At 42.6% G+C, this 20,988-nt stretch overlaps 2 protein-coding genes and 1 long non-coding RNA gene across 3 annotated transcripts in view; 2 read left to right on the forward strand and 1 right to left on the reverse strand.

The window, feature by feature from the left end:
- The first annotated feature begins 3,482 nt into the window (after nucleotides 1-3,482).
- Nucleotides 3,483-6,518, forward strand: marcksb (myristoylated alanine-rich protein kinase C substrate b). The gene is made up of 2 exons (XM_035611179.2): nucleotides 3,483-3,893; nucleotides 4,932-6,518. The coding sequence occupies exons 1-2, from the start codon at nucleotides 3,798-3,800 to the stop codon at nucleotides 5,541-5,543; spliced, it is 708 nt and encodes a 235-aa protein (XP_035467072.2). The 5' UTR covers nucleotides 3,483-3,797; the 3' UTR covers nucleotides 5,544-6,518.
- Nucleotides 6,519-9,330: 2,812 nt separating this feature from the next.
- Nucleotides 9,331-20,988, forward strand: part of LOC118286478 — a 53,315-nt gene continuing 41,657 nt past the window's right edge. Inside the window, exon 1 of the long non-coding RNA XR_007032216.1 lies at nucleotides 9,331-9,552. This is a non-coding gene — a long non-coding RNA (uncharacterized LOC118286478). The remainder of the gene's footprint in view (nucleotides 9,553-20,988) is intronic.
- On the reverse strand, nucleotides 10,611-15,557 carry col10a1a (collagen, type X, alpha 1a). The gene is made up of 3 exons (XM_035610949.2): nucleotides 15,404-15,557; nucleotides 14,882-15,026; nucleotides 10,611-13,089 (listed from the first exon to the last, which is right to left on the reverse strand). The coding sequence occupies exons 2-3, from the start codon at nucleotides 15,009-15,011 to the stop codon at nucleotides 11,255-11,257; spliced, it is 1,965 nt and encodes a 654-aa protein (XP_035466842.1). The 5' UTR covers nucleotides 15,012-15,026; nucleotides 15,404-15,557; the 3' UTR covers nucleotides 10,611-11,254.

The following is a 20,988-nucleotide window of genomic DNA, read 5'->3' on the forward strand; positions in this document are numbered from 1 at the left end:
TGGCAATAAAACTGATTCTGATTCTGATTCTGATTCTTATATATTTTTAAATTTTTATACATTCAATTTTTTATTGCACAGTTGTTTCACTTATTGGTCTTGAACTTTAAGTTTCTGTCTTTATCTTTTTTGCTTTTTTTATTTGCTTTATCCTTCCCCTTGTTTTTTCTATTTACTATGTTTGTTATGCACCGAAGTTATTTCCTTGTATGTGAGAAGAACCTACTTGGCAATAAACATTCAACAATTCAGATTTTATTTTTGACCTGAGAACCCGTTGACGTTTCCGGTTTACCTCTGGTAGTTTTGACGCAGATGTTGTTGCGTACGGGCTGATGCGGATCCACATCGACCAACGAGGAATGATTGACACCGTTTACCGCCAATCAGAAATTACAATGTATAGTAGGACACCGCCTCCTCTTTGGAGTGACTGAAAAAAACACACACACACACACAAAACACACAAAACAGGACAGGTGGGCAAATTGTCTGTAGAGTTTACTTTCCTTTGTCGTTTTATTCTTTTAAATTGTCGTTTTATTTTTATAAACAGGAGCTTTTAGTCTCTATTTAACATCTGAGCTTTTGTTCCAGCTACAATCAACAGCAGGTGATTCCCCCTTTTTTGCCCAAAGGGCGGATGAGAAGTGGAATCACCTGCTGAGGTTTTATTTGTACAGTTAAACACATCATACTTCATATGAATAATAGCAGAGTCAAGTTGCTCAGTATGGGATGAAATTCTGTTTTTAGGTGTTAACTCTCAGTGGAAGCAACAACAGCATCAGCTAAATTCAACAAGCCGATCATCCAGATTTTACATACGTTATTTTTTGATAATATTTTTTTACAAGCGCTGCTCAGCTTTGTGTTATCGAATCACTATGTTGACCTCTGACCTCCAGTCACGTAATAATCCTCCAGTTTTGTGGATGTTAATGATATTGAAAATCACCGTCAGTCAAATACACTACAATAAGGATAATTTGCTGTATACATTACAATAGTTTGGCAGATGCTTTTGTCCAAAATTATCAACGTATTTCCTGTACACATCCATGGGAGAAAATGTGGAGTCGAGCCCTTTGACATGTGGACAGGGGGGAGTCAGGAATCGATAAACCAACCCCTGTGTTACCTATAAGACAGCCACTCCATGACTTATATCATATCAGACCAGGACACAGTGTTCCATCAATGAAATTTCAGAAAAAACGTTTTTTTTCCCCTCTGACAAACAGGCCAAACCCCCAAGATTTTTAATTTAACATCATGTCAGATGGTAATAAGGGGCAAATTCTCACACTTGAGAAGCTGGAACCATGAACTGCTTGTCATCTTTACCTGACAAAGAACTGTCTAGAATTTTCAACAATAAATCAGTCAGTCGATTAATTGACTAATTCTCTAGATTAGACCCATATGTTTTTTCAACACAGCGTTGTCCTAATGTGAATTTAATGAGGGAACATTTATTGACTTTTGAAATGTTCTAGTCAAATCTGCAAACCTGTTCAAAAACTACATAACATGTTTGTGGCTAGTCTGGAGACCTTCATATTAGTAGATCAACAAAATCAAGACAGGATTTTCAAAGGTAAGTTTCCTTTGTAAAAATCTTATTGTAACTTGTCTTTACATAGTGATTATTTCCTGTGTAAACTCTAAGCTAACATTTTTTACCATGTGGTAGTGATGAACATTTACATAAATTGACATAGCAACTGTTTGGTACAAGCTCATAATAAATACATTTTAAAAAATCCTGTGGGGTCAATTAAAAAAAACTTTCTGGGTGGAGAAGGGGGTTTCTAGCCTTTTTAGAAGTTAAAGCACACACACACACACACACACACACACATACGGACACACACGTAAAGGAGTAGCAGACACAAACACACACGTAAAGGAGTAGCACACACACACGCACGCACACACACACACACGTAAAGGAGTAGCAGACACACACGCACGCACACACACGCACACACATGTAAAGGAGTAGCAGAGACACACACACACACACACACACACACACGTAAAGGAGTAGCAGACACACACACACACACGTAAAGGAGTAGCAGACACACACACACACATGTAAAGGAGTAGCAGAGAAACACACACACACACACACACACACACACGTAAAGGAGTAGCAGACACACACACACACACACGTAAAGGAGTAGCAGACACACACAGCACCTTGCTGACAGGTGAAGTGTTTACATCTAAATGTCTGGGGTGCACCGGGCTCTTTGAAAACATTTCACGCCCTGCTGGCTTTGTCCTCAAGTTTACTTATTCACGGCAGCTCAACACAACAATCGCAGCTTTGCATGTAATCAGAATATCACAACAATGAGCATGGCCTAGTTATGAGGGGGAAGAGAGGGGTGGGTGAAAGAAGCCGCCCTAATCCTCAAACTGCTGTCTGCGCTGCTCAGTTCTGAACGCACTCTCACCCTACTTCTTCACCCGACCAGGAGTCATGATGGCTGAGCCGCCGACTTGCAACCTCCCCTTTCTTGGGGCCATTTTGGACTGGTAACCATGGAGATGTGGGTCATGCAGTGATGTCGGGGAGAGAGCGAGAGAGAGGAGACTTGTGGCTGGTGGTGGAGTCGGAGCACTGCAGGCTGCTGGAGGAGGGAGCAGCAGCAGAGCACCATAAACTCTCATTATATCTGGGTCACCGGGATGCTCCAGCTGCAACAAGCAGACAAGACGCTATTATGCAAGAAGAGGGATGAGGGAAGTTGTGGGCGCATGGGGGCCGATCGTTACAGGGGACGTCTGTTCAGCGAGCGGGGCAGACACATGTCAGGAGGCTGCATGGCGATCCAACATGAGACCAGCTGAGCTCTGCTTTGTAAGCTCAGCTGTCCAAGAACATGGTGTTGTTTTGGTGCTGGCATATACAGTATTAACACCAACACTTTGGTCCATGTTGTATATCATTACATAAACAAAATTAAATTGATTTGTAGGTGGAACTTACTGTATTAAAGGGTGGTGAACATTTTTAACAAAGTTAATTCTAAGACGATAAACAGAACGTCAGCTTCACGTAAAAACAAATAATGGCCATTTTTTTTATTGTAAAAAATAATATATTTTCTAAACTTGATGTCTACCTCAGCACAGGAGGAGCAATTTTTTTTCTGGATTGAATATTTCTGCATTGTTCCCTCTTGAATATTAGGGTCAAATTAAATCTCAATTTTAAAGATCTATTAATTTTCAGCTAAAGACAAAAACATCAACAAGAACTTTCTGTTTCAACGTAGCGCTGATATAAAACAAGTTGTAGGCCATGTTGTGTCTCTCCCATTGTCCATGACCACCACCCACCCATCCGACCCCCCCTCCGCCCCGCCCGCCCCCACTCGTTGGACTGCGGACTTGTGATTGGCGGAGACGCGGTGGCTGTGTCGTCATAGCCCCAGTGCCCATTCATCAGCGGACTTGGGCGTTGTACTCCGCATCTCATTTGCGGCGGGGCCAATTTCTCCATTTACAAACTCCGCTCGGGGGGGAAGAAAAAAAAAAAAAATTTGAGTAGGAATTCGCGTTTTTCCTTTTGCACCTTCGCCACATTTTCGCCGTTTGCACGCGCTCGCACTCTCCCTCTGCGGTCACTGCGCTGGTCCTTTCGTTCTTCCTCTGCGGCAGAAAGGAAGGTGTCGGCGACTGACTTGAACTGCATTTTTCCGGGGGGGAAGAGCGGAAGCTTGCGGTCTTTGTTCATTCATTCGATCGGTTGGGGCTCCCTTTGTTGGACCGAGAGCATGGGAGCACAAATCTCCAAAAGCGCCGGGAAAGAGGAGGCTGCGGTGGAAACGCCCGCAGAAGGCGCGGCGGTTGCAGCCAAGGCGAACGGACAGGTAAGAAGAAAAAGGAGATTTGAATGATCTGAAATCTTCGGGGCCCACGCGGAATTTCAGTGTGGGATGTGTGGAGTCAATGGCGCTGCTCCCCGTTAGCGCATCCCCACGCTCACCGGCGTTCAGGGAAAGTGGCCACATGTAGGATCCATTTTCACCGGCGAGGGCTTTGTCTCAGTTTCGGCTTTTGCGCCACGACACATTTCTTTCTGACACAATTCCCCCCCCCCCCCCCTAGAATAATTAAAATGCGTCTATCTGTTGCATGTAATATTTCATTTTTATTTATCTTTTTTGATCCGCATAACAAATGTGTATGACAAACTGATTCAAATAGATTTATTTTTTTTAAATTTCTTATATATATTCCACTGCTGTTTTCATGAGGCTTTTGCACACGGATGCTTAAATTCGTCTGGTTGAAATCTGTGCAGAGGGGGTTTTGTGGCCGCTCTCACTGAGGCATGGCCATTTTTTTTTTAAACGATACCACGCCTTTGTTGCCGGGTTCAAGAAAGAAGCCACGTTTTTGAACACGCACAACCGTCAAAATCAACCGTTTCTGATCAGAACAAATAACAGGTTACTAGAACAATCTATAATTTAAGATAAAATTCATTGGTTGACTAAATGGGGCATTAAAAGAAGTGTGTTTGTGGGGGGGGGGGGGGGGGGGGGGAAATCCCCAAATTCGCATCTTGTTTCCACCGTCTCCCCATTGAACGCCACCCACTGGATCCAGGCGGTACTGCAGACTCACAGAATAGCCTACTGCTGAAAGCCACAGATCTGTCGTCACACTCCTGGTAACAGATGTTGCTGCAGTTTTAGGGTCATTTTCCTATTGGATGCTGTGAGTCGGTGCATTTAATTAAATACGAGCACGCCAGATGTCGCAGGTGTAAGTCTTGAGTCCACATGTTCATGCACACCAGTGTTTGATCTCAAAATCAAAGCATCCAACTCCCTTTTTTTTTTTACATTAATGGCATGTTGATGTGGTTGTTCAGGAATTAAATGTGTATCGTTCATTTCCAGGAGAATGGCCACGCCAAGACCAATGGGGACGCCTCTCCCGCTGCGGAGGAGGCCAACAAAGCCGATGTTCAGGCCAACGGCAGCACTCCTACCGAGGAGGCGCCAAAAGAAGAAGGCGAGAAAGTAGAGGCTGCGGAGGCCAACGGAGAGAAGGAGCCGGCGGCCACTAATGGAGAAGCTTCTGCCAAGCCGGAGGAAGGCACTCCATCCACCAGCGAGGATGGCAAGCAGAAGAAGAAGCGTTTCTCCTTCAAGAAACCCTCCTTCAAGCTCAGCGGCTTCTCTTTCAAGAAGACCAAGAAGGAGTCCGAGGAGGCAGCCGAGGAAGGAGCAGCCGCAGAAGCAGCAGCAGCAGAAGAACCAGCCGAGGAGGAGAAGGCGGCATCAGAGGAGGCGGCTGCTGCTGAGGAGACCAAGCCAGCTGAGGCTGCTGAGGAGGGAGCCAAGGAGGCTGCAGCTGAGGAGCCAAAGGCCGAGGAGGAAGTGAAGGCAGAAGGAGCTGAAGCACCACCAGCAGCAGCAGCAGCGGGAGGAGAGGAGAAACCAGCTGAAGCTTCACCCACTGAGCCGGAAGCAGCAGCCAGTCCAGAGGCCCCTGCCGCCGCTGAGTAATCCTGCTGAACCAGACACCGGAATGAAGGAGACGACGGAGCCCGTCTGAAGGAATGCGAGGACTTGTCTAAAACCAGGGATTTTTTGTTTCTTTTTTTTTTGTCAGTGTTTTGTTTACTATTCTGCAACCATCCCATCCATAATGACTGCAATGTCCGTGGCAGTGATGGACAGGAGGAGGTGTACTGGCGAGTGTGCTGCTTCTTCACTGCTCATTGGTGCTTGCATTTGTGACGTGGATGTAAGTGTGTGTGTGTGAGTGTGCGAATGTGAGTGTGAATGTTTTTCTACATGAAACCATGACTGTGTTGACACGTTGCTGAATTTGACATATTTAATCTTAAGTATTTGGTGCTGGGCAATTGGATGTAGCAGCTAAAGCTGTGTCTGCAAGATGTGACACGTTGTGATCTTTTAAAAGGGAAAAAAGTCCTAAACCAAGTCTTACATGTTGTCTTTGCAGTGCACAGTTGTTTACAACTCTTTAAGCTCGACGCTCCTGTGGACACAACCATTCCTGAATGAACTAGATTTAGTAAACTGTCAAAAACGATATAGTTGCTCATCACTTTTCCATTAGATTCCACCATTTCAAAACTCTGTAGTAATGCACGTTGTATAGACTTTGATATTACTGGTTTTATGACTGAGATGTACCTAAATGACTGAAGTTTTTAACAGATTACCCCATTGTAAATGAAGTTTTCTTGTTTTTCACCATTTGTAAGATTGAATAAAATTGGGAGATGTTTTAAGCAGATTTTGCATCAAGCTGTGATGACTACAACACCACTTAAAATCTACACAAAAAAAAGAAGCACAAAAACAAAGGGTCAGGGGCGCAATCTTTGAAACGGCATCTTTTTTTGTACATAATGAGGCTTCACTTTATTCAATGTGGAATGTAACATTGCCTCCAAAGTGTTCAGTTTGTTTTTCTGTGAGCACTGAAAGAATAAAGGACTGAAGTGTGAATCTGAGCTCATTTATTTATAGTGTGGCGCAAATCAAACGTTCCTCACCAGAACTCCTGTAGCTTGAGTGGGTGGGAGAATTCAAGCTGGTGCTCTTGTGATTGAGATGAGACATAAGTGCAACCATGCATTCTTTGCTTTCCAGCGCCCCCGTGTGGTGTCCTGCTGCATTGAGTTGGGATCTCCTATTGAGATGCTGAGTTGTCACACTTACTGAGCATGGATTTGATGTGAGACTACCAGGATGTTTAATTAACTGAATTTCCTTAATGATAATGAAACACATGCCAATAGTCTGTATAGAAAATATGTAAGTAGGTATTTTAATAAGTAGTGTGATTACATTGTCACAAAAAATGTCCTTTGAATCAGACCTTAACTGATCAAATCAAAGCAAGGTAGCAAAATAGCATGTGAACTACCCATTTGAGGTCTTCTTCACCACCTCGTAAAATGTCACAAACATATTTTTCCTCTAAACCAGCCTAATTTGCAGTGACGCAAACTGAGATGTTTGCTGCCTTGCAGCATTTTTCTTTTTACCAAATGACTCAGCCAGCAACATAATTATGTGATGAGAATTGGGGTTTGAGTCGTGCTTGATTCAATCACACAGCTGCTGTTTTTTTGCACCGTAAATGATAGTGTTTGAAATGAATGTTTTTTATGGTGTGTTGAGTTGTATCTATGGCAAACAGCCGCAGGTCTGATGAAACTGTTGCCTGCGCCCACCATCGCCATGTTGGGATTCCTTCCATGAAACCACCAGAATCTTTTTAGGTGTAGAAGAGATTGCAGCAAACTTGCTTGAAACCGCTGCAGTATACCCATGCTCATTTTAAACCCATCTATTTCCTCTGCACTCAGTTTAAACCTGTGTACTGCAGCTCTGGCCGCCGCAAGAAGGGTGTGTTTTTGACATAATTTTTTCTATTTGTGACTCATGGTCTTCACAACCATTTTGGTCAGGTTGTTGAGGGCTTCAACTCCCATTGTGGCCCTCAAATGCGGCTCACAGCCGTGACATATCCCATCATGCCACACACTGCTCTGCAGCTTCCTCAGGGTGTCGTCGTCGTACCAGTTTGCTCCTCAATCTCTTTTTGGAAATATGGACACACAAGAGCGCAGGTTTATATATATATATACAGTCAAGTGAGCCTTCTAAATAACAAAAATATATCAAAGTGAAAATTTCTCAAGTGCAGCGGATAGTTTAGGAGTGTGGCTTGTGGAGTTGACCAGAGGCAGCTCTCAGTCTGTGTTCCCATCGTCCCACCTTGTGTGCCAACCACATCTCTGAATGGCAGTCCCCTCAGATGGCAATTCCCAGTGGTTTCCGTCAACCAGTTTCCACTCTGTTTTGTCGCTCTGGCCCCTCACCTAACCACCATCTCCCTCTCTCTCTCAGGGAAGATCAAACAGCTGCCGCCCTGCGAGAGGACCATCCCTGTCCCTCATCCCACATGCTAACTATTTTCAGCGCACCCACACTCAGACTTGCACGGTAGAGTAGCATTTGTAAACTTTGGCTGCTAAGCAGACAACCAGTAGCCATCATGTGGGGGAAATGATTTATATTTCATGATCCTCATCCAACTCAGTTCAATCCTGGAACTGTATTTCCCGAGGTTCTCTTTTTACCAACTGGGCAAACTGGGAAGATCCATGTCAATTGCTCATTAGTTTGTTAAATAATTTAAACCATTTAAGTGTTTTGTCAATTTAGGTTGTTCCTGCATTATGAGCTGATTTTTACATCCTTTAAGTGGTCAGAGCTTTATTCTTTTTGTTAGGTTTTGTTAGGTTCACACGAGCTATGTTTAAAATAAATCTGTCAAATCTGTTGGGCCACTATGTGTCTGCTTCACAGCCTTTCTCAAGTAAATATAATTAATCCATAATTATTTGTCGGTAGTTGCTTTGCAGAATAAGATTGAAAACCTATGAAAACGTGCTATGAAATTCAATAACATAATAATATATTTTCAATCTTCTATAGTGCTTATTCTTTGAGGGTCATGGGTGAGCTTGAACCAATCCCAGCTGACATTGGGTGAGAGGTAGGGTACAGGTTTATACCACAGGGCCAACATACAGAGACAAACAACCATTCTCACTAATGTAATGATATAATCATCTGAAATGCCATTCTGCATGATGAGCAATTTGACTTTTGATGTTTCAGTACATCGAGCTGTCAATATTCACTTTGAATTAATAGAACATCGCAACTTTTTATCTTTACAAATTTATTTAACAGGAACTGAATTCTACCATTTGCACAAACTCATGAGAATATATTATTCATATAATCTTGCCTACCTTTGTGGTTGTAGGGTTATTATGCCTGCATCCATTCATACTGGTTGACAATGATCTTATCTATTTGCTTTTCTTTACCATTTTTGCAGAAACTGTATCAAATTAGTCTGGAGATCATGGGTAATTTCCCTCTTCCTTGGTGGAATCTTGGATCCAGAGCTGTACAGGAAAGCTAACAGGTGTATTAACTATTTTGTGCAGTGTGCAAAATAATGGGCAGCCTGTGAGACCACAATCTTGAAGAATCAAGTATAGATGTTAACCAGTCGGAGTAAATGAAGATGGAACACAACATAAATGAAAGATTTCATGTCCACCTAAAAAAAAATTAATTGCATGTAATAATACACATGAAGCCCATTCCTCTTGAAATCCATAGAACAACATCTGAACATAATCTGTGCCAAATTTCATGCTGATAAGTGAATCAGGGCAAAGTTACAGGCTTTAGTAGGGACACGGTCAGACGGACTCAGCTGTTTTATCTGAGGTTTCTTACTGCAAAACTCATTTAATGTCCCCTCCATGTCTCTGGGGCGAACCCACTGTGAGCCTTTCCCCCCCCGACCCCATTTGACATGCGACTTCCGCATTTGCAGTAGGACGGACCCGGCGGATTAACATCTTGAAACGACGAGCGCTCTTTGTGCTAAGCTAACGGAATCGGATTTATGGATCAAAACACAACTTTTCCTGCAAATGCTTCGACGGTAAGACATCATTTGTGTATGTGGCTGTGTTGATACGAACATTGGTCCGCGGCTGGTGAGCTGAATGTTTGTCTGAGAGTTAAAGAGGAAGGATAGCGTTGGAATCTGCAGAGGCTGGGCGTTAGCATGATATGTAGCTTGTGTTGTTAGCATGTTGGTAGCAGCAGCTATCAAGTCTGACATCGGTGATATGTTATCACGTAAAGTTGTTGTGTTTATGCGATATGCTGACTCGGTTGCTTGGTGCTTTGATTGTGTTTCCTGTCAGTGAAGAGGGTTGACACTGGCGTTTAGTCGCCCTGTTCTGTGCAGATGCTGTGTGGCTTCATAGCTTCCTGTTTAGCATGTAGCATATGTGATTCCAAATATAATTTCTATGTCACTTCTTGATACAAACATTTTTTTGTGCTATTCTTCGGCTGCTTATTGGATGACAGTTGGTTGGAGAGTTATAATAAACAAATAGAACCAGTGAACTCTGAGCTTTGATATGTAGCTTGTGTTGTTAGCTTGGAATATCACGACTGTCCTATGTGGACATATCGGACATGTGCAATATTCGTGGTTCATGCCATATGCTGATTTAGTTGCTTGTTGTTTTAATTCATTTTTTAATTCATTTAATTTCATAAAGGTTTAAATGGTTGATATTGAGGTGTAAGCCGAGTTTCTAACCATTCTGTGAATATGCTGTATGGCTTATTTTGCTTCATGTTGAGAAAAATGATGAGTGATTTGGTCCAACTGTGTCGGAACCAAGGGCCGATCAGGTCCCTATGGAGCAGGTTAAACTAAAAGCAAATTAGGACAATTCAAAACTTTAATTTGAATAACTTAATATTAAAGTTCTTATTTCATTGTATGGACAAAACTGATTAAAGTTGTTGATAGACAGAAACACAAGTGCATCACTTAATACATTTTTTGTATATTTATGTTGTATGTTATGTTAGTAGTATTTATGTTGTATGTTATGTTAGTAGTATTTATGTTGTATGTTATGTTAGTAATTTGTCTTTTCCTGTTTCCCATTTAAAAAGAGCTCTGGAGACAAAAGATTTGTTAAGACATCTTTTATTTTGATCATTATGCTTTACATGACATAATGCATGTTCAGGGATATAACGATGTTGCTGTTAAACAATTGGTGTTTGTATGACAGTATCAGTGACTTAATTCATTATAATGGTCAATTTGACCATTACCATTTCACAATATTCAAGTCACATACGAGGATGACAGTTTCAACATGTTGCACAGAAAGTATTTGTGTACTTTTAATAAGATTATTGGTCTTCCGAACAAAAAACAAGGTTGTACAATAACAAACGGAAAAAACTGACAAACACTAAATTAAGACTCACCAGTTGAATCAATATAAAAGAAACAGAGTGGAAAAGAAAAAGTCAGGAGACAACACAGTTGTAACACCTTAATTTCACATGCTGTCTCCCTTACAAAAGCTCACTGGTAACTTTGTGGATTGCTTCCCCCATCCCTGATCTCCTCTTTTCATAAATTAGTTTTCCTTCTTCTAAGCACCTATTTCTTGCATTTTCAAGTCGTGATGCTACTGTTCCTCAAAGAATTGTGAACTGCCTGTCTGTTTGGCTGAGGAAAAATGAACAGGGAGTTTACTTTAGTTTGAGAAATAGATTGCAAATTTAGTTGGCTGGCTTTTGGGAACTATTGTATCAACCTATCACGTTGAAGCAATGAGGAACCCAGAGAAAGAGCAGTGGACATTTTCGGCAGCAAAGACGCCATTTGCCTCATCATCAGGGATCTGGAGGTAAACTGTGTCCTGCTCATCAAGCAGGAGGACAGCACTACCGGACATCTGGTCCAGGAAGCCTTTGTTGTACTCATCATAAGTGAACATAACAGGCTGGCCATTCTTGTACAGAGCAACCAGGGCATGAGCTCCATTGACATGGATGCTATAGGAAAAATAGTAAACTCCGGGAATCTGGCAAGTGAAAATGCCAGTCTCAGAGTCATAGTGATTCTCAGCATTGTATACTATCTGGTCAAACTTAATGGGTGTGCCAGAAGCAGGGTAGGGGGTGGCCAGAGATGCAGTGAAAGCAGACATGGGAGACTTGACCATGACCTCACCATATCCTTTGCCCTTCTCAAACATAACCTCACCAGGAGGACCTGGGGGACCAGGAGGGCCAGATGGACCCGCTTCTCCATCAGAACCATCAGCACCAGGCAGACCAGGTGGACCCTGAGGTCCGGGGATACCCTTGGCAGACAAACCAGAAGGACCAGGAGCACCAGGGAGACCTGGGTGTCCCTTAAGGCCGGGGGCACCAGCAGGACCTTGAGGACCAGCAGGGCCTGTGGCACCTGAAGCACCATCAGAACCAGAGGCACCTGGCTCACCTGCACGGCCAGGATGACCTTTGGGACCAGCAGGGCCTGGAATACCGGGGGCACCTGGGGTACCTGGGGCACCTAAATCACCTTTGTTACCTGTTGCTCCAGTGGCTCCTCTAGGTCCCGGAGGACCAGCAGCACCTGGGTAACCCTGCTTACCCTGGAAACCCTGTGCTCCCTGATCTCCCTTGTTTCCCTTAGATCCCTGAGCTCCAGTTGCACCTGTGTCACCTTTAGGGCCAACAGCACCAGGTTCACCCTGGAAACCTCTCTCACCCTGAGCTCCAGTAGGACCAGTAGCGCCTGTTGCACCGGTAGCACCAGTGTATCCTGTATGGCCTTGCTCACCCTTTGAACCTGTGGCACCTGTGCTACCTGTAGCTCCCCTCTCTCCCTTCTCTCCATTTGCACCTGGCTTTCCATATCCGGGGACTCCAGGGGCACCAGTGGCACCAGCAGGTCCCTGGTGGCCTTTAGGGCCAATTGGGCCAGGCATACCTGGTGCACCATTCTCACCTGATTTACCTGGCATACCTACACCTGGGGCACCAGTGTGTCCCTTAGGTCCCTGTGGTCCCATGGGACCAGTGGCGCCATCCCTACCTGAGCTACCTGGCTTTCCTGACTCTCCAGGTGCACCTGTCTTTCCTGGCTTTCCAACTCCTGCAGCACCTGGTGAGCCTGGTGAGCCCATAGGTCCTTCAGGTCCTGTCTCACCCTGAGGTCCAGGAGCGCCCACCCCTCTATCACCCTTAGCACCAGGCAGTCCAGGAATACCTGGGTGTCCTTTCAGACCAGGCTCTCCTCTAGGTCCCATTGCTCCAGGAAGACCTGAAGGTCCAGGCTTTCCAGGAGCAGAGAGGCCAGCGGGTCCAGGGCTTCCATGAGAACCTGGAGCTCCCCTGGGTCCCTGAGGGCCAGTGGCTCCAGTGTCTCCCCTCTCACCAGGTTGTCCATGGTTGCCAGGTTTGCCAGGTCCACCAGGGGATCCGGGCTTTCCAGCAATAGAGCGGCCAGGGGCTCCGGGAGGTCCAGCAGGTCCTTGGGGTCCAGGCAGACCTTCGGCACTCTCACCTGGGGGACCAGGAGGGCCAGCTGGTCCCTCAGGGCCGGGCTCACCTGGCTCACCAGGCTCACCAGCCACTGACACAACTGTGAAGAGTGAAAGAGTGAGCAATAAGTACCACCAAAAAACAAAAACAAACAAAAAACAAACAAAGGTACAACAATACAAACAAACAACAAAACCCCTGACACAATGTGAAAGCACTTTTTAGATGTGTTGCATTTTATTGCTTCTGTAAATTACACCTATATGTAGGTAGCATAAACTCTTATATTGTCTATGTTTTTCAGAATCTATTGTTTAGTTTTGTCAGTATTCTTGTGTTGCCTCTTAAAAAATGTTTGCAGTACAATATAATTTAATTATTGGTCCTAATTCAATGACATCTGATGCCTAATTAGAGGCGGGGCAAGTTTTATTCCCACAAACAAATCCTGGACCTGACTACATGGAGCTGACTCACTGGTGCAACTTGTTGAAATACATTTTTGTAATCCTAAACTTCCAAGCTCCTCATATTAGATGTAGAAATTTGTCTCTGTTGCCTCTTTGAGATATTTATATTTGCATTAAATGGTTATTTTACTATTAAGGTATTTATTTAATTGAAAAAAATATATAATTGTTTAGCTTCTGGTCAAATAGCTTCAAGAGGCCATTGGGGCTTGTTTGTGAAACAGTCTGTCTAAATGAGAGGGAGTCTTTTTAGTTTGTTGCCTTAATGTGGTCACATATGTTGGAGTGTAAAAGGCTCACTCCTTGGCTAACTGTGGCTGTGTTTGGGTAAAACCAAACAGATGTTTCTACTTCTGTGTTAAGCAGGCACACCCAAACAAACCACACTGCTGGGTGACTGGACTGTAATTGACAGTGTCAAACTAAAAATAATTCACTGACAGTAACTTTCTCAAATGAAAATAGCAGTTAGTTTTTTTTTACATAAAAAAAGCAACTTTTCATATTCAGTAATGTATTTTAGCCACCACTCAAGACAAAATCACAATTAAAATATTTTAAATATAGTGAATGAATTTTTGCAGGACTCTGCATATACTTGAAATATAGATATTGTTCTTGTTTACATGCAGAATCCTTTTAAAGCAAAGTTAATCTATCTTAGAAATTAGAAAAAGTAAAAGCTAGGTTTGATAAAGAAAGTGCACTAAATACAAATGTAGTCTTTTACATTATGCTCCTTAAACTATTGAGTTACAATCATCTATTCCAGCCCAGCAACATCAATATTTGGTACCAGATTTTGATAAGACGGTTATGAAAAATAAATATCGAAATAGTGTCTATACTGATAACACTTTTGATCGCAAAATAAAAATAGTCTAAAATCATTTCATTAAAATGTTGCTAATGTGCTTGCCCTAGCTGAACAAAGGGACAAAGAAAATCTCTGTCAAAAGAAGTAGTGAGAGAAATGCTATATTATAAATACATATTGTGGGTTTTAAAATCCTAGAATTTCCAACAGAAGATACCTGCAAATGTCTGCAATGAGTAAATATGTTATGTGTTATTCCTTACCCAGATCTAAATGCACTGTGATTGGAGAAGCATGCAAACTGTTACAGCCAATCAGAGCACAAGAAGGTTTCAGAACAAGGGAGAGTTGAATTTTCAAAGTAAAGTGCAACTGGCTGTGGCTTTATCCTTCTGGCTACTTATGCTGGCCACTACAAAGATGTGTATTCCCTCTGTTGAGACTCAGAGGTAAGGTAAGACTGACACGGAATTTTGCCCAAGGAAAAATAAGTCTTTAGAGAGATAAATCTGACTTTGCAGGCTTTGTTTGTGAAGACAACTTGGGTAGAAATGCAAGCATTATAAAAAGGAGACTGTAGAGTGCAGCGAGTTGAGTTTTCTTACCCTGGCTCTTCACAGAGTATGGCTGATATTGAGGGGCGGCCTTCATCACCTTCTTCACAACATACCGCTCCCCATGGGCGGCTGTCAGGGTCACCACGAGGAGGAGGATGCTTGCTACTCGTATGTCCATCTTGTGAGGTCAAACCTGCAGGGGGAAAAAAGAGGGCAGTCAGCACAAGCAGTCTCTAGGTACAAAGTGTCAGCAAGCTTTAGTTCTCTCTCTTTAAAATAAATACGTTACAGGGCTTAAAAAGTTTCTCATCTAACTGTTTGACATTTTTACAGAAATTCAATAAGCAACAAACTAGAGTAACAGGTGTAACAAACTTGTGGATTTAGTTAAAGCACTCTGGATCCTTCAAGACTATCTGAATCAACCCAAGAAGCTCCAAGCACAACAAAATTTGCCTCCATTCCCCAGCCTGCCATAGGAACCACTGTTGGCCTAGACCAAGCTGAGATGTTGACTAGACTCCTCCAGAGATAGTGCTGTGCAGAGAGGAAGAGAAAACACACACATACCAGCGTCCAAAGGCGGGAAAAACAATCTCTTCAGCACCAGTGAGCTGGTACTGCTGTATATCCTTAGGGTAGGAGCACAACTGAGGATATGCTGCCTCCCAGTACAATGATGTGGGTATTTATACCATATCTACCCCTCGCCTCATTGAAAAAAAAAAAGAGCCCCCACCGTGCAAGTACCTCCCTCCTCAGTGCTAGGCTGTAATTAGCAGACAGATCTGCCCAAAGTGGGCATGACACATCAGGATGCCTCCATGTCTTGAATATCCAGACGCATGATTACCACTTATTTCAGTCTTCTTCTGAACTTGAAAATAATAATGTTTCAAGCAAAAATAGATATATAAATGCACAAACTGATGACAAGTTTTCATTTTTCATCCTTGTTCCACTTCTATTTACAGTATTTAACTTTAAACTGTATATGCTCAGAGCATGTTTACATTAGTGGATGTTTATGAGACCTCCTGTATAAATTTAAAAATGTCTGAAAATAGTCAAAGACACATTTAAAGAAAAACAACACCCAATTCGCAGTGGTACCTGTGCTGCTTCACAAAGCTTGCATTGAGGATGAACAGCACCAGTCTCCAAATTTACATCTTGTCCAGCCAGCTGTCCTGACTGTCTGTCCATGCCTGCCATGATAAGGTAATCAGGGGGAAATGGTGGGGAAAGTTTCCCCCAGAGTATCATGAATGCAAAGAAAAATGGAGATTTTAAGATGTCTTAGTTACTTCATTTAAAGGATTGACACATTTTGTTTGTCCATATATTATGTCGTGTACATTTTTGGGTATTATTTGGTCAGATTGTCACTGTGGCAGATATAAAGTGGAGTGATTTCAGTCTCTATTTCAGGATGAATACTTTTTTCAAATCAAATTTGTGTAATTTTATAAGCGTTTCACCCTCAAAACAACTAATAAAACTATATAAGGCTCCACTGGAAAAGACATTGGGGCTTGTTTCTGTGCAGCCTTGTGAATGCAACCTAGTGTGCAACAGCCCTCATGTGCACTACCCATGTTTGGACACCAGAGAGCAGGTTTTACTGTTGTACCGCACCTCTCCATGGAGCAAGTAGGCTGCTGCTGCTGCTGCTGCTGCTGCTGTGCAGAACGGGCTATGCCCCTGTGGTCACTTGATATTTTTGGCCCCCTAAGTGTATATGCATCACCAGAGGTTTCAGGCCTATTTCTACAATTACCTTGGTTTCTGTCGTGGTGTTGTATTCCCTCAATCAGCTCTATCCTCCAGTATTATCCCCCTCATCCTCACCCTCCAACTTGCCCTACTTACTTTGAGATCCCCCAACTGTAATTTCTCAATTTCAGGCCGGCCACATAGGAAATGCATACACCCAAATAATCACATGTTCTCAAACACGCGAGCGGCCATAAACGATGTGTAGGGTACTCTGTGTCCCATCCCACTCCTGAACATGGGACTGTTTATGGCACATGGTCTTCCTGTTATTTTATATATATATATATATATATATATATATATATATATATATATATATATATATATATATATATATATATATATATGTATATACCATGAATCCCACTGACAAACGTGTGTATATTTGCAGAAATGATGGCGATGAGTTGCACAATTGAGGCCTTCATCACGTTTCTATACGAGGCATCTTTTCTACGCCTGACTGTGACAGGCATCTTTCACCAGGGGTATAATTAAAGATTCTACAGCATGGACCTTCTTTGAAACCCCCCCTTTTTTTTCTGTGTAAATTAGATCAAATTATCTGTCATTTTCCAAAGTGCTACCTTCTCTGACTTATACCACTTCATCATGTTTGGCAACCATTGTTTAAGTTGGCTCGTCCTGTCAAATAAATCTAAATGTAATTTGTGATCTTAATTTTCTAAATGTTTTGAATTCTGTTCATAGACAGGAGTGATGGCCCACCTCAGAGGTGAAGAGTGACTACCTGAGGCAGTGCAATGATAGAGGCCTGTCACATTACATGCACATGTGATTTATGTAACTCAGGCAGGGGAAGAATCACGTTCGAGCATTATCATAAGTCATATTTCTTTCATTTTGATTGCACATGTTTGCTCTCGCGTCATCGGCTGAGAGAAATCACGTTTTCCTGAAGTATGCAGCAGCTGAAGCTTCTTGTTTTGATCAATTACTGGTGAACACCACACCACATAATGCTGGTCCCACCAGTTTATATTATTTTAAAATCTCTTTATGCCTGTGCTCCAAGAGGAGGCCCGAGCCATTTCTCTTTTAGTCGGATTTAGATGAAATGACAAAGCAAGAGAGGGTGGAGTTAGGATTTTATATGTTTATAGATTCAGATAATTTCAGTTTATTTATGTTTTTCAAAAATATGGAGAAACCACTGCAAAAGACGGTCTCTATTTTAGTTTTTAGTGATTCATCTCTTTGTGCATAAAAAACTAACAACAACCTGCATCTGTAAAGAGGATTGAAACATCCAAGCATGAGCCTTGGAACCAGAGTGTACTTTGGCTTGAGGAAGACTTGAATTAACAGTGTAATTTGGATGTTGTTTATAACCTTGCAGCATATTTTCTGTTTTCTAAACATGCCGCTGCACTCATTTGAAAAGGACTCTGTCCTTGTGCTCATACTGGCAGAAGTGAAGGCTGTGAAAGTGCATGGCAGGGCCGTCCCTGCTCTGCTCTGCTCATCACAGCACCGCAGATGCTTGATGTGGTCGCCAGGGCTTATTAACCATTAGGAATTAGGTTAACAGCCTTCAAACTGAAGGCGGCGACGTCGCTCTGCTCCTATATTGACGAGAGCGACTCACTGTAAAACTGACACGTGCTTTCAGTTCCATGTCATTTCACATACTCGATACAGTATGTGACATAAAAGGCTCTGGCTGCTTTTAACAAAAGTAAGAAAATGGCTAATTGTGATCGTGACACACCCAAAGTCGCACATGAAAGCTGAGATAAGCCTCTTGTGATCACTTCGATTTGAGATTTTCTTTTGATGCCTGTTGATAATAGTCAATGTGTAGAATAATATTTCAATGTAAATGTGTTGTCCTCCTTAGGAGAACATTGATAAGAAAGACAAAAACAAGCATGCGAATCTATGACGGGGCAAAATTTCTTTGTCTGATCGTCCGGCAGAGGACAAAAGCTGGCACTGTGAGGTCCGGCTTGTTGCTCAGGCCTCCATCCATTTCTAACTACAGCCTGTCGAGTTCACTGAATTCCCCTGAAGGCACTGCTGGACAGTTTTCCTGGCAATGTTGGCGATGTTTGTGCTCGTTTTCTACAATGATAACAGAGTTCGAGGAAAGGTTTTAGCATTTTGTCTGTTTTCGTTCACTCCGCCGGCCAGGAATTGATGTTTCTGGTTTCTTCGCCATGCTGACTGAGGCTCAACCAACACCCAGGAGGAGAACATAATTGGTGGTTGATGTAAGGGGGACTCGACCGAGCACGTGAGTTAAGCAACGGCTAAAGATACACCATCACGGCTGGGATACAAATTTAATGTTTCAATAAACTCCGAGGACCACTAAGAGCTACTTTAAACTTTATGAATGGCTGACTTGACTGGGGCCCGTCTGAGTGATTGGTGGGGAAATTACAGAGTCCTGAAAACAAACACGGACCCGAATGGAGCCGGAAGTGTAAAAGTAACTGTAAAATGGTGGTGCTGGTAGCCTTCTTTGAAACCCCCCAAAAAAGGCAGGAAATTGGGGTTATGGATGAGAAGAGTAAAAATGAGAAAGTTAAAGCTGGCGATCTTTCAAATACTCTCAGGTGTGAATCATATAGCTGTATGAATGTGGAGCGGTGTGTTCACAGGCAATCGTTCCTGAGCTTCGGCAAACAGACAGACCTGAGTGTAATGTCCAGAATTTTACTTTAGGGTGTTTTATTGTGTCAACTCATGAAATGTACTATGTAATTAAGTTGATAAGTTGGAAATAGTTGGACGCTTGCAGCCATGGGCTGCTTGTGATGTTATCACCAGTCTGCAGGAGGAAGCCGCTGTCAGACTCACTCCTGAAAGCGAGAACTTGCTTATTGCCAGTCAACCAGGTCAAGTGCTACTTTATCTGATTTGATTGTTTCTGCCTCCATAGTTCAATCTGCCGTACGTTTATTTCTGGAAAATGTCTGACTCAGCCGCTGCTCTTAGGCGTTTTTCTTCGTCCTTGTTTAACCGAGGAAATCAGAGTTGCAGAGTTGCAGCAGCTAGAAACTAATTAAACGAAAAGACCTCAGCCAGACAGTTTATGAGGTGCGACGAAACAGCACTTGTTTTCGTGCACACAACATACTACAAAGGTAAAAAGGTCAGAATAAAATATAGATTTTTTTCCTGTTTTGTCCTGAAGCAAGGAAACAATCTTTACTTCTTATTCATTATAACTTTCCACTACTCTCTGGTTCATCTTGCTTGGTTCCTCTTCAAAGTTAAGTTCAATTTTAAAAAGAAAATCCCAGTCAAACAGCAGACAGACGTCTTGATGTATCTGCTTATTGTGGGATCATTTAAAGATATCAAAGTCAAATTAAACCACCTGAATGGGATTTGGCAGCTTAAGTGTAGGTGGTGGCGTTCTGTATTTAAGGATAATGACTAATCCGCTACATCAAGCTTGCAAAAATGTTAGGTTTCACTGTCTGTATCAGGCAGCGTCAGCCATTTCACAACAAATGCTGGAATAAAAAAAAAAACAACACTGTCAGCTTGAAGTCTTTGTGAAAGACGGGAGGGTGAAAACGCTCAGCTGCGTTACTGCGGAGTAAAGTGCATCAGTGCAGCGGTGGATTCATATTTGATTTGTCAGTTTATAATTGCATTTGACTTTAATGTGTCAGGGGGAAATAAAACTCTCTGTGCCTGAAAAATACAGAGTGACAGCCCAGAAACAATGTTTGTACGACACCTCACTTGCTGGAGCAGATAGTTAGCACTGCACCATAATGACTTTGCGGACGAGACGAGACAATTGTTGCTGCTGTACACTATATTTGGTCTGTCTCAAAGTAAGTGTTGGAGCTAAACTGTTAGTTAGTGTCCGCACAATTCACATTTTCTCTGCTGGTGCTGTTCATATATAAAGACATGACCACAGGAAGTAAGCTGGAGTTTAACATACAGTATGTCCAAAACAATGCCAGGGTCGAGGCTCAACGCTGTGTGGTTTCGAGGTATGTTTTGCTGGCTGACGGACGCTGTGTGGGCTGTTACTGTGACCAGAGCCAGAAACAGTACCATACCTTAACTGCTCTTAAATGGGAACTTTTCCACATTATATATTATACACAAACAAAATCATCCTGTCCCCCTCTCTAGAAATAATATTTAATAACTTAAAAAAAAGCTTTTCTTCTTGTTGTTTGATTCTGGATGTCTTCACCGTGTGGAGAGAGAGTATGACACTGCATGATGATGTGGACCTCGTCATTCGTCATCTGAAGTGGTAACATTTCAATGTGCTCAGTTAAAACTTTAGTTTTAAGGAGTAAATGTACGTAGTAAGTATGATTTGTGATAAAGTTTGGAGACAATCATGGATCAATATGCAAGTTATTCATGTGCGA

Source organism: Scophthalmus maximus, chromosome 15, assembly GCF_022379125.1.
Source record: "Scophthalmus maximus strain ysfricsl-2021 chromosome 15, ASM2237912v1, whole genome shotgun sequence".
Classification (NCBI taxonomy): domain Eukaryota; kingdom Metazoa; phylum Chordata; class Actinopteri; order Pleuronectiformes; family Scophthalmidae; genus Scophthalmus; species Scophthalmus maximus.